Source organism: Crassostrea angulata, chromosome 10 (assembly GCF_025612915.1).
Source record: "Crassostrea angulata isolate pt1a10 chromosome 10, ASM2561291v2, whole genome shotgun sequence".
NCBI lineage: Eukaryota > Metazoa > Mollusca > Bivalvia > Ostreida > Ostreidae > Magallana > Magallana angulata.
The window spans coordinates 4,873,581-4,887,500 of NC_069120.1; the positions used below are offsets into that span (position 1 = coordinate 4,873,581).

Below are 13,920 nucleotides of genomic sequence, written 5' to 3' on the forward strand. Positions count from 1 at the left end.
CCTACACCTACATAGCGCCATTACCCAGCATCCCGTCTATGACCGGAAGCCAAGTGTTCTTAGGACTTCTGGGTCAGGGCACAGCTGTGCTCCTCGGTGTCAGACGAACAAGATGAGTCAGTGAGCAATGTCACTGTGTGTTCCATGGCCTGATCAGTGATCACTGCTAGCATTTCCCATTAAGTACTTCTCAATGAACGTACAGTAAATTAGGGTTATATCGAAATTCCAGGGACAAGAAATTTAGATTCGCTGCTATTCGCTTTTAATATCAAGAAAATAAAGAACCGATTTCAAGATAGGAAGAGTATGAAACAGATTCGATGCAAATATGAATTCGTTATAAACGTACTCGCGATAAGCGTGTTTTACTGTACATGGTTGTCTTCCTATATAGCGACCGCGAGGTACCACGCAGAGGTTATAAACCAATGGGCCAGTCTCAATGATGTTTCGTCATAGTAGGCACAGAATCACTTTTCGGGCTCGAAACACCACCCTCATCTAAACCGTGGTCATACAGCCTAGAAACAACTCCGTATGTGTATAAAAATGCTGCATTATTTTGTTGTGGTACCCAAGTTAGTGGTAATATGTAAACAATTCTGTCGTGTTGAACATTAAGTTGATCTAGGTCATTCATGACTATGTCATAGTTTCAGATCTTAAAAAAATATATCAGTAGTGGTTCTTTCAAATCTTATTCCAGGGTTCTCAAACTAGAGATATGAAATGTAGGACTATTTATAAAGTTCTAGGAAAGTAAATATTACATCACTTGAAAAAGAATAAATTCTAAGCTATTATTTGCTTTAAATGAATAATTTGTTCTGCCTGCCTTGCTTTGATAATCATCACCGGTTGGTATGGTGAAAATGGTCTTGTATTTAGAAAGAGTTCCAGAAGGTAAAGATTGAATCAAATTTTGGAGACCTTGAATATACAGAACAAGCATCGACCGACATAACCAACAACGGGCCGAGTGTGTGTGCCAATTTTACCAACAGAGGACGGAAGAACATTTATAATGCATTTAAGGAGACGCAACAGAGATCTGGCAGCACTACAAGTTGTCATCAAACACCCAAACAGACATTGAATCTTAAAATAGCACGATCTCCAACAAGCTTGTTCTCTCATTGGTCGATTGCCTTTGTACCCGCGAACAGAACTTAAACATTTGATTTATGTCTTTTCGATATTTTCTTTCAGGAAAGCGGCCATTATAAACAAATTAATAAAGACAAGATAGAGGGACGTAAATCGTTCAGGAAATTTCGGATCCTTGGAAAGGAAGAAGAAAGCCCCGATTCTCGTGCTGAGGCGCAAATTTATTCTTCTTTTTTAGGACAACATTTTTTTCTATCTAATAAAGTTTTATTCTATAATTGTACTACATTTCATAAATCTCATAGACTGTTAATTTCAATATAATTGAGAGATTTTAATAGAAAAAGTCGCTGACACGTCAAATTATCTTGTCCAATTATTCGACATTTTGGCTCATTATCGCGGCTGTGGCTATGTTCTATGGCTGTTTCAGGGTGGTAAAGTGTTAGTAAGGACCTAACCGCCTTCCCACTCCGCGTTAAACACAGTGTTTACATCGATAGGCCTCATTTATCCGCGCTGGAATGAGCGCCAAGTTTTTGCACTTTTCCCATATCCTTGATTTTTGGGGAATTTTTTAATTTGTTTTTTATTTTTTGTTTATGGCTACAGACATTGTTTGTGTCATCATTATGGAATCAATGAAATAATGCGTAAAAGGGACCGGTTACAAAGAAAAAAAATATACATATTGATTATTTTAAAATGACTATCATTATTTTTTAAATGATTATCAAATGCCAATATTGTTATTTGCCCATAAAGTCTATTTTAAATGAGAAGGGAAGGTCAATATATCTTAAGAAAGATACTTATTTCTCTATCTCTCCGCTAGTGAGATGATAATAATTCTACCCCCAAAAAATGGTATAATTAACTTTCTCTGAGAATTTCAAGACTTTTTAAATCTGACCTATGGATGCTCGCTGTAGACAGAATTGACATATCACGATCTATCGTCTGCTGTTAATTTTTCAGACATCAAGCCCCCTTAGCCACCTGCTCTCAAATGAGCCGTTGTTTTAATCACGTCCTTGCCACAAATGACAAAAGAAGCTTTCAAATCCCCATTATATAAATAGTGCCTGTTTGGGAGGGTAACAGTTGAAATTGACACCCCGAGGAAACCATTGCCAACCGACGCAAAGCGGAGGTTGACAATGGTTTTCGATGGGTGTCAATTTCAACTGTTATCCTTCCAAACAGGCACTATTTATTTTATTATACTGAATGTCTTAATTTTAGAGAATTTTTATATTGACGTAATTTCTACGGCGAACCGTACGCGCATAATTTACGCGCATGTAACAATTCGTTTTGTTATACTTTCATGTTAAATACTGAAATCTGATTGGTTAAGACGCAGTTAATAATATTTACTATTACCCTCAGCGTTAGCAACGCACTTGGCAACGGGTAACATTAAAAAATGTTACATGCGCGAAAATTATGCGCGTACGGTTCGCTGTAGAATTCACGTTATTCCTATATAAAAGCAGTAAAATTTTCTTAAAAATTTTAAAAAAGACATTCAGTATAACAAAATAAATAGTGCCTGTTTGGGAGGATAACAGTTGAAATTGACACCCCTCGAAAACCATTGTCAACCTCCGCTTCGCGTCGGTTGACAATGGTTTTCTCGGGGTGTCAATTTCAACTGTTACCCTCCCAAACAGGCACTATTTATATAGTGTTACCCGTTGCTAAGTGTGTTGCTAACGCTGAGGGTAATAAAACGGATTATCAACTGCGTCTAAACCAATCAGATTTCAATATTTAACATGAAAGTATAATAATATCAAATATCCACCTTATTAATTTTAAAATGCAGTGAAGTGGCTTTCTTTCAAACACCAAAGCTGCTATGATTCGAACCCACCATCCGCCACACAAAAACCACACTGTGAGACGGCATTGTGATTTGTGCATGATTTGATTACATTCATTTAGTTTATGTTTTATTATTTGCACTTCCTATTAAAATTTACCAATTAAATTGTCACAAATTAACATTAAATATAAGATACCGCGGTACATAATATTTAGAAATATCTGAAAAATATTTGTTCAGAAGAAATTTGTGTTAGAGTTGGTACAGTAAAACTGGTTGAAGTGAACACACATCGTCTGTGCTACGTTCCGATCACAAAATTAAAGAAATTGCACATGGATTATAAAATTGTCATGAAACATCGATTATTTTGAGGAAAATGGCGGCCGTTGTTTACGCCATATTTGGGGTGCGTATTATACATAGGACCTGCTGATTTTTCGCCATTTTTTGTCAACTTTGGGGTTGCGTTTTATACACGGTACTTTACGGTACATAATATTCAGAAATATCTGAAAAATATTTGTTCTGCAGATTTGCGTTGGAGTTGGTTCAGTAAAACCTGGTTGAAGTGAACACACTTATTATATGAATTCCCTTTATACCAATGCTTTTTTAATTCCCCTTAATATTATAAAAGTTAAAAACTTAATACTTTTCCAATGCATGAAGGCGCATAAGGCTTGTGCTTTTCCCCAGTTTCAGTGGTACTAAGCAGACGAGTGTCATTAACTCTCCCTGGATGGTACACCAGTCTATCACAGTTTAACCTCCATCTCAGATGGGTGGACTGAGACAATGTACGGTAGACAAAGTGCCTTGTCTATGTGCACAACACACAAAATCAAGTGACCACAGCAAGGTCTGAACCAGTGACCTTTCAGTCTAACGCCCATGACCACTGAGCCATATGCTTAACTCCTAAATCCTAATATCATAAACATATCAAATAAAACAAATCATGCTTAAAATGAATCAAAATTGTATGCCTCTGGCTTTTGCTATAAGTATGTTTTACTGTACTCAATAACTTATTCTGTCAGAATAGCCCAGTCCATTCTATTGTCAAAACAAGTACATTACTGTGAAATCATTAGATTTCACGTGGAGTCAATTTTCGTGGAATTCGTGGTTACCTCTCACCCACGAATTAAAATGCTCAACAAATAAATAAATTAGGACTGTAAAGTTATATTCCTTTTGTAAGTATCAGAGAATACACGAAATTACGTCCCCATGAACCTGTAAAATTAAAGAAATCCACGAAAATTGGCCCCCACAAATTTTAATGATTCCAGAGTATTATCTAAATCCATGGAACTCAATTTACTATAAATCTCTTTAATTCACTGATAGTTTCATAAAACATTTACAGATCTCATTTCTTCTTTGTTTGTCCTGATTTTACATAACGTGTACAGATTTAATCAACCAGGGATTTATTCGATGACACGCTACAGTGGTGTTCTCCATCCCTGAGGTTCCTGACATCACAGTGCGCTTCCATGCTCATTCCAGCACGCCACACTTGTCGATAGCCACACTTTTTAGTGGTTTCCCACTGTTGGAGCCACATTTCTCCACCTCTCTCACCACATCCATGCCCTCTGTTACTTTACCAAACACCACATGTTTACCATCAAGCCTGTCAAAAATCAAAATATTGGCACTAAATAACAAACTTTCCCAATATGGATAACTCAATGATCAAATATTTTTACCCACTTAATTTTTCACCTATTATGGGTATCTATCATTAAACTGCAATTTTTGTATAATAAAAAATAAAGCTTGTCTAACTGGAAAGATCTGGTAAGAAATTAAAATCAATTAGACAACAGGAGACATGACTAATGGTAAATAAAGAGAAAAGGCAATAGCAGTAATACCGCTAGTTCAGTAACCCAACATACCATTCAGTGTCTGCTGTGCAGATGAAGAACTGAGAACCATTTGTATTTTTTCCAGCATTTGCCATTGATAATGTTCCTGATACAAGGAAAAAAGAATTGCATATCACAAAATTTAATGTTTATAACTCAGATGTGGGGGTTTACAAGGAAAAGGGGCATATATAGGTGTGAATTAAGACAATCTTTCAATCTTATAATGAAGGGTACAGGGGATACAGAGGTATACCATGTACAGAAGTACTGGTAATTTAAGGTGGTATGGGACACCTCCTACTTGTGATGTACCGGTACTTCCTATCGGCATGAAAAATCAAATCAAATGTAACTCTATATAAATTCCCCACACCAAAAAATGTTATTTAACAGCATTGCGCAATGGGTTAGAGCGTTAACTACAAATCTGTAAGTCATGAGTTCAAATCCCAGTGGGCCATTTTACAATTACTACCTTTAAAAAATTTTTTAAAACATTTTTTTAAGTCAAATACTGTAAAATTTGAAAATTGTAAAACAGTGAAAGTAATTTGATTATAATGTACTCTCATCCATATTGATACTGTATACAGGGAAATATTCACTCCTGTTTCATTTTCATCCCTTTCATCCTCATTGTCTAGAGGCAAATTTAGGACTGGGCAAATTGCACTGGCTCAGATTATCTCTTTTTAAACACAACTGCCTGGGCGAATTCAAGATTGGACGAAACTGTTTGCATATGAAGAAGGGCAAAGATAACACTAGGCGAAAATAACCCTGTATACAGTAATGACAGGTGCCCCATACCAGTGAATCAGTGATACCACCTTAGACAATCTAATTCTAAAACTGTAGTATAGGTCATCAGTCATACCAGCTCCGGCGTGTTTCAACTTGAAGTTCTCATCGTTGAACTTATTGCCATAAATGCTCTTCCCTCCTGTTCCATCCCCCCTAGTAAAGTCACCGCCCTGTATCATGAATCCAGGGATGATTCGATGGAAAAGGGAACCAGCAAATCCAAAACCCTTCTCTCCAGTACATAGGGCTCTGAAGTTCTCTGTGATGAACAAAATACACATTAGAATATTGTCTTATGAATTGACCAGCAATATTCATTGTTTCCTTTATTCCATGATTTTTCTATTAGAATTCTTTTATAATATACTGATAGCTCATTTTCTTTGTTTAGAGTTAGCTATATTTAATGCAGAATCATTTTGTCTAAATTTCATGAAAAGTCATTTTATTTTTGGTTCATGGGGACCTAGTTTTATAGGTTTGCTTATACAACTTAGGATCTGTTAAAGATGTAATTCCAAGTAGAGATACCAAAGCATTCCATAACAATTGTGCAACTACAGTAATTATGTTTCCAGTGGTTTTTAATACACTGTGCTGTTATAGATACCTGCAGTTTTAGGGACCACATCAGCACGCAACTATGAAAAAAAAAAATAAGAAAAAGATTTAATAAAAATCAGCATCAGACTAACAGGATCATATCAAACTCAAAACAATCCAAAGGCTACTGTCTATTGCATGTAATAAAAAGTTTGAGTTAAACTGCAAAGGCGAAAGTGAAAAGAGATGACGGCGCAATGACAAAGGTGTGAAAGTGCAAAGATATGATGGTAAAGGGCAGAGATGGGTGAAAATGCTAATTTACAAAGGCAAGGAGCGATACAAGCATTACTTTTAATGATTTTCCTAATTCGGTGGTCATCATACTTATATCTGCATAGTGCAAGTGTATCCATAACTTCCATGAAGTTGTAGAAAATTTCAATAGGAAAAAGATGTGAAGGCAAAAGTGTGATGGTAGAGCGATAATAGCTATTTTGCATATCCTTTTGCTTTCATATTTTCCCTGTTGCATCTTCACTCCTTTGATGTCAAATTCTCAAAATTTGCATTTTGCCTTCACAACTAAAGGCGTTGGTGCAAAAGTGAAAGTGGCGTCATCGAAACATCATACATGTTATTAACCCCATTGTATAGTAACAAAACAATGGGATAGCCTTTAGTGCAGAAATAAAAACCTGTGCATTTTACGTTAAATAACAGGTTAATACTGTACAATTGAAAAGAGACTGTTGCACATGAAAGATTGATTTAAGCCATCAATCCGTCAAAAAATAAATGAATAGATATTAATGTGATGTTCTCAAACATTTATAGTGTTATGTTTTTGTTCTATCAATCAATGACATTGAATCATGCGACATGGTGCGTCTTGATAAAACACATTACTTGCCTCGAAACAAATACGGCCTGCCGGTTTCTTGTCAATTGTGATGTCGAAGAAGCACGCAGGGTTTGGCATGGTCGAAAGACGCCTGACAAACCCTGTATATACCCGTGTGAACAGAATGGTGACGGTGTTGTATGTAAACACGTGAAAAAAATAGAGGAACGTCGAGCTAGTCTATGAGTTTGCCTAGTTACCGTAAACCTTATAATAAATCTTACTTCTTAAGAAAATCATCATTTATACTATTCTATGAATTATAAAAGTTATAATATTAAAATAAAGCTCAACAGGACGTAATGAATATTTATCGATTTTTTAACTGTAAAAATATTGAAAAGAATATGAATAAGAATGAGAAGTAATAGGTTAATTTGTTTATCAGCCATTTGTTCATTTCGGGGTCATTATGCTAAGCATTCTAAGGGAGGCTACTGTATCTTGACCTGACAAACTTGCGAAGTGCTAAGACGATGAGGATAGGAATCGTTACGTCAGGTAAATAAAAAAAATATGCATGGTGCAATTAACTGACTGTGTTCTAGACTTTACCATGTTTACATAAAGTAAATCAAGTGCTGTTTTGTAAAATCAAGTAAATGCACAAGCCATTCTTATCATTCTTATCTGCATGTCTTACAGTTTGAAAAAATTCGGATGTACCGGGAGCTACACTGTAGCTGTAGCTCCCGGTGCCTACAGACCTGCAGCTACAATAACGTTGCCGTTTAGAAATTAACAAATAAAGGATTTTCAGATCTGTTCTAATGTTATAGCATCATCTTTCAGGCCTTGGCATTGCCAGACAGTGCCTGAGAAAGAACACCTCAGTTTACAGAACGTGTAGAAGACAGGTCACTGGAAGTGGCTCCCCTCTGGACCTCAATGTAGACAGTAAAACTGGTAGGCTTGTCAACAGACTGAGCACAAGTTTTCAACAGGTTGGGACCAATCTCCCAATTTGGATATCAAAGCCTGTTTGGGATATAATATCCCAAAGGGAATATATAGATTTGAAGTGCAAAAAATTTAAAATTTTTGATTTGGTTATTTTTAAAATAAATCTGTAGAATTTCATATCAAATGAGACAACTTTTGGTAAGCATGCAAGTTTTGCTATAAGCCTACTGGTGTGCAACCTGTTATCGCCAAGTACCATTTCTTGCCAGTACATTGTGACATCATTTTTCGAATATAATTTTATGTGTTGATAAAATGATATCACAATGTACTGGCAAGAAGGGTACTCGGCGAGAACTGGTCGCACGTCAGTATAGTTTGTAAGATTGATCCCCAAGAAGTTTTGGATGTACTGAGGGATCAATCTCCATAACAGTTGGGTTACCAAAAAAAACTTGTTTGCCAAAAGTTGTTACATTTCTATTCTAATGCAGATTTGACATATTTTTTGTTAAAATAAAAAAAAAAAAAAATGCACTTCTTATATATCCCATTTGGAGTATTATATCCCAAATTGGCTATTATATCCAATATGGGAGACTGGTCCCAACCTGTTTAATACAAATTATCATATAAGGAGAGTGAAGTTTTTTGTTGATTGTATAACTTGCATGGTTACACCAGATCACCATGTACTGATATAACACAATTGAACACGAATTCTGTCAAATTGGTTCTCACCATAAATTGGTTGCAACTCTTCTGATGATGTCTTGCTTGTCGTGACACAGGTATAGCAGTTCTATCAATGAACAAACCTCCCGTGAACAGTCTGAACCTGGAGTTCCTGACAGAGTTGAACATCTCTCTCGAGAAAGTTGAGAATGACAAACAGTGCAAAGGACTCATAATCACGTCAGTAGGTAACATTACATTACATGGTAGCTGTAGGTAGCATTACATTGCATTTGATGTCAGTAGGTAACATTTACCTGTTAACAGGTAAAATTACCTTACACATAATGTCAGTAGGTAACATTATGATCCAAATATTACATTTTCAACATTTGGAAGGTAACATTACACAGCCAGGTGTCAGTAAGTGAAATAACATTAAATGCTGTTCTTAGGTAAAATAACATTACACATGATGTCAGTATGTATCAAAACATTACATGATGGTTACTGTTAGTAAGTAATATTATATAAATACCGGTAGTGCTTGTTTGGGAGGGTAACAGTTGAAATTGACAATCCAAGAAAACCATTTGCAATGGATGCGAATAACACGTATGAATTTAATCATTACAAGATGATTCAGCATCATTACATGACATTACATGACATAACATCAGAACATTACATGATGTCATTATATAACATTATACAGTCTCTGTACATGGCATTTCATAATGAATATCTGTACATGACTTTACATGTCACAACATATGTACATGTACATGTTATTACATGATGCTGCATCATAACATGGGTAACTGATACAGCACCAGTGCATGATATTACACGACGCAGCATCATAACATGACATTACATGTCACCTCTCAGTACATGATGTTACATAACGCAGCATCATAACATGACATTACATGATGCACCATGAGTACATGACATATGACTAATTATTAGTACATGACCTAACATGACACATTAGCATCTGTCATGAAATGACACAACGTCATTTAGTAATGACTTTACATGATACAGCATCATTACACTACATGACTTAGCATAAGTACATTACAAAACATGACTAAGCATCAGTACAATGGATTACATGACACAGCATCAGGACATGATATTACATATCACAGCTTTAAGACATGGTATTGCATAACACAGCATCAGGACATGGCACCACAGGACACAGCATCGGTACATGGTATTACATAAAACAGCATTAGGACATGTCATTACATGGCACAGCACCAGTACATAATATTACATATAGCAGCATTAAAGCTTGACATTACAAATCACAGCATAAAGACATGATATTACATTACACAGCATTAAGACATGGCATTACATGACACAGCATTAGGACATGATATAACAAAAAATAGCATTAAGACATAGCATTACATAACACAGCATAAAGACATGGCATTACATGACACAGCATTAGGACATGATATTTCATAACACAGCATTAGGACATGGCATTACATGACACAGCATTGATACATAATAATACATAACACAGCAAAAGGACATGATATTACATAACACAGCATCAGATCAATGGATGACATGACACAACATCAGGACATTACATAACACAGCATCAGTACATGGCATTACATAACACAGAATCAGTACATGGCATTACATAACACAGCATCAATACATGGCATTACATAACACAGCATCAGATCAATGGATGACATGACACAACATCAGGGCATTACATAACACAGCATCAATACATGGCATTACATAACACAGCATCAGCACATGATATTACATAACACAGCATCAGTTCAGTGGATTACCTGACACAGCATCAGTACATCTTATTATTAGTTAAATCATTTGTAGTTGACCTAATATGGTTAATTACATAAAAATGATATCAGTTAATTCCATACCCAATGGTAGTTATGTTCCAGTGATAGGTACTATTGCATCTATTGTTTGACCATAAGTTCATGGGTGTATGATATGTATAGAAAACTGATATTAGTAGACCCATTTGTTAAATACTGTTATTAGTATCATTTTGTCATATGCTCAAAGGTTTTTTGAATTGTTAGAATTTACATTAAAAATAGTAGAAATTGAATTTATCAATGAAGCAGTATGTTGGAAAATGAAATTGAGAACCTGTTTAAATGTCTATGGACAACAGTGTGTTTTTGTTTACACCATAAAAAAACGAAGTGATTATTGAGAGAACTATTGGTCAACAATTGCGGTGATTTAGTTTTTGCAATTCTAATACAGAGTTAAACATCACAGCTGGCAGTTGGTGAATAAAATATCAATACCACCTAAGAGTGGGCAGGTACCAAATCGGCCAATTGAAACACTTTCTTTTATAAACTGCAACTTGTGATTGGACCTGTTTAACTGTAACATCAAATAGTTTTGTCACTAAACGCATCGCTATATATGCCGAATTGTATACTTTCAAGTGAGATTTGTGATAAAAGAAGGTCCAAGGATTCTTAACATGATCATTCCTTAAAAAACGAAAAAAGGAAAATTTGTGTTGCTTTTATTGTCAATGCAAAACTATAAGGTTTGCTACAAGGAGAAATCTTTACCCTTTTGTATAAATAAAATACCTTAGCTGAAAAAATTGTGTGTTTTTTATTGCCAATGAAAAACTATTAGGCTTGCTACAGGGAGATATATTTACACCTTTATGTAAATTAAATAGTTGAAGGCAACAAAAGGTACATTTATTAAGAAAATAATGGAAAATTACTTGAGAAACTTGAGTGCCTAGCAGTATTTCTGTATGTTGTAGAGCATTCCTAAGATTTTCAGTGCTGGCCTGGACATCACAGAGATGTACCAGCCTGATATAGACAGACTCGAGGAGTTTTGGCGGACTCTCCAAGACATGTGGATCAAGCTGTACGGAATGAATTGTGTCACCATCGCTGCAATCAATGTAAGTTAGTCTAATTTCAGGAAAACAAGTCTCTATTAATGACCTTGATACTGACCTGTTTAAAGTAAAGATGTGACAGCATTACTTTTGTTTGTGAATCATTTGAAACAGTGGATGGTACATTTAGCTCCATTTGACATATCCATAATTATTGAGATATTGAGGTTGAAGATACCAAAATTTGACTCTGTAACAATGGGATAAATGATGATGGACCAGGCTGGGATTTGAACCCAGGCCTCCAGAAACTCTAGTCAGGTGCTCTACCCAATGAGCTATATTTGGTGCATGTACTTAGTACATGTATTCAAACCAGTCTGACCGTCACAACTGTACCGGTAAATGCATTTCCTCTTGTAACTTACTACCTATGCCTCTGTATCATACAAATAACATGTACAATATAGAATGAAATGTGTGTTACCAGGGTCACAGCCCGGCGGGAGGGTGTCTGATGTCTATGAGCTGTGACTACAGAATAATGGCCCCCAACTACACCATCGGCCTCAACGAAACACAACTGGTAGGGACAAGCAAGAATAGAGAACGAAAGAATATATCATATATCAAAGAGACATAATTTGATGAAAAATCTTTGAACATTTAAGAGATTGCAATTGCTTGGACTGCATATATTTGCTAAAATTCAAAACCTGATTAAAATCAGATTCTTTGATCCTCTCACGTAGATCGCTATATAGCAAACTACAAGAGTTGATCAAAGGATCTGATTTTAATCAGATTGCTCAGGGTCATTAAATGAATAGTCTCTTCATTTTTCAGGGAATAGTTGCACCATTTTGGTGAGTATTTTCAGAATAACTACCAAATTTGTTATTTTATAAGTTGTGCTGATTTTAGTATGCAAGAGAGGCAGGTGAAAATTATTTGAGGTCTCGTATATCTTTTATTTCTAGGTTTGCAGATGTCATGTTGAATACCGTGGGCTTCAGACAAACAGAGATGGCCCTTCAGTTGGGAACCTTGTTCAAGACAGAGGAAGCTTTGAACATTGGTCTCATCGATAAAGTGGTACCCCAGGAAGAGGTTCTTAGTGCTGCTCAGCAAGAAATGCAGAGATGGTTCAAAATACCAGGTAGATCAACTGCCAATATTGAATTCCTTTTTAATTTACATTAAGTAAAAGAATTGAATCAAACATTTTTTTTCTTTTTTCCATGAAAGCCCTGCTCACGTCAGTGCAATAAATTTTTAGGTCAATATCTTTGGAGTTTTTATCCATAACAATAATTTTAGAAAAATAAACACACATGATTTATGTGCAGAAATTCACTTCTTCAAAGTAAAAGAATTGAATCAAATGGTTATTTTTTTGTGAAAGCCCTGCTCATGTCAGAGCAATAAATCACAAGTCAATATCTTTGGGTTTTTCCATAACAATAATTTAAACAAAAGAAACACACATGATTTTGGATGGAAATTCATCGGATAACTACCAGAAATTTTTTTCTTGACAGTACAACAATTTTAATTCTACTTTGTTCACAACAGAAGATAACAACTTTATGATAAAGAATAAATATGCGTACTACATAATGGAATGATGCAAGGGAAATAATGACAGGAATAATAAAATGAAATGTGCAATAGAAATATCTTCATCACTGGTATTTTGGTTATAAAGCAAAGAGGGTTTACCCATATGTGTACAATGACCAGATATTTGCCAATACATTATGCTAAATTGGCAATTAACAATAATTTATCCCTCTTGCAAGGGCCTACAGTTGTATATAGGTCTGATATTTTATCCATGATTCTAATTTTCAGTAATAAATGCTTACTTATCAGGATATAATATTAACAACACTAAGCACCCTTTTCCTCTATTCCTTACGATATTGGATTATAACTCGTACATGCATGACAGTACAGAAATCTACTTGATCCAGTGAAATGACTGCTCTCGGTGCAAGAATATAAACATTCTAAACAGCTGTTGGATGCAGTGTTTAGCTTTTTAAATGACAACTTTAATCCAGCCTTACATTACATATACTCGTACATGTATTTGTTTTTACTTCAAGGTTTTGCGAGACAGCTAAGTAAGACAGAGTTGAGAAGACCAACAATAGAAAAGTTGTTGAAGAAGAAGGAGGAGGACATAGGCTATTTCAGGGACTACATCACCAAGGATGCCATTCAGAAATCGCTGGGAATGTACCTGGAGAGCCTGAAGAATAGACGGAAGTGATAGAACCAGTGGCCTATGTGATATTGTGATATCTTTATTAATAGTGGACAAATGAAAGCATATAATGTTGAACATGATACAGAG

At 35.4% G+C, this 13,920-nt stretch overlaps 2 protein-coding genes across 2 annotated transcripts in view; one reads left to right on the forward strand and one right to left on the reverse strand.

Moving 5' to 3' along the window:
• Window positions 1-4,266: 4,266 nt before the first annotated feature.
• On the reverse strand, window positions 4,267-7,285 carry LOC128166787 (peptidyl-prolyl cis-trans isomerase A-like). Its single transcript, XM_052832168.1, has 5 exons — window positions 7,088-7,285; window positions 6,242-6,272; window positions 5,705-5,890; window positions 4,855-4,930; window positions 4,267-4,586 (listed from the first exon to the last, which is right to left on the reverse strand). Exons 1-5 carry the CDS (start codon window positions 7,154-7,156, stop codon window positions 4,451-4,453), a joined length of 498 nt encoding a protein of 165 aa, XP_052688128.1. The 5' UTR covers window positions 7,157-7,285; the 3' UTR covers window positions 4,267-4,450.
• Window positions 7,286-7,449: 164 nt separating this feature from the next.
• Window positions 7,450-13,920, forward strand: part of LOC128166786 (enoyl-CoA delta isomerase 1, mitochondrial-like) — a 6,580-nt gene continuing 109 nt past the window's right edge. The window contains exons 1-8 of the mRNA XM_052832167.1: window positions 7,450-7,579; window positions 7,871-7,984; window positions 8,773-8,900; window positions 11,475-11,621; window positions 12,049-12,144; window positions 12,405-12,424; window positions 12,539-12,717; window positions 13,670-13,920. The exon at window positions 13,670-13,920 is cut by the window's right edge and continues 109 nt beyond it. Of these exons, the coding sequence (XP_052688127.1) occupies window positions 7,555-7,579; window positions 7,871-7,984; window positions 8,773-8,900; window positions 11,475-11,621; window positions 12,049-12,144; window positions 12,405-12,424; window positions 12,539-12,717; window positions 13,670-13,836 (876 nt within the window). The 5' untranslated portion in view covers window positions 7,450-7,554 and the 3' untranslated portion in view covers window positions 13,837-13,920. The remainder of the gene's footprint in view (window positions 7,580-7,870; window positions 7,985-8,772; window positions 8,901-11,474; window positions 11,622-12,048; window positions 12,145-12,404; window positions 12,425-12,538; window positions 12,718-13,669) is intronic.

Excerpts from the sequence above, each read along its gene's own strand:
- LOC128166787 (XM_052832168.1), bottom strand. The coding sequence starts at position 7,156 with ATGCCAAACCCTGCGTGCTTCTTCGACATCACAATTGACAAGAAACCG. Across the intron at positions 4,931-5,704 it reads GTTGAAACACGCCGGAGCTG|GAACATTATCAATGGCAAAT; the intron begins GTATGACTGATG and ends TCCTTGTATCAG. Across the intron at positions 4,587-4,854 it reads TGCACAGCAGACACTGAATG|GCTTGATGGTAAACATGTGG; the intron begins GTATGTTGGGTT and ends GATTTTTGACAG.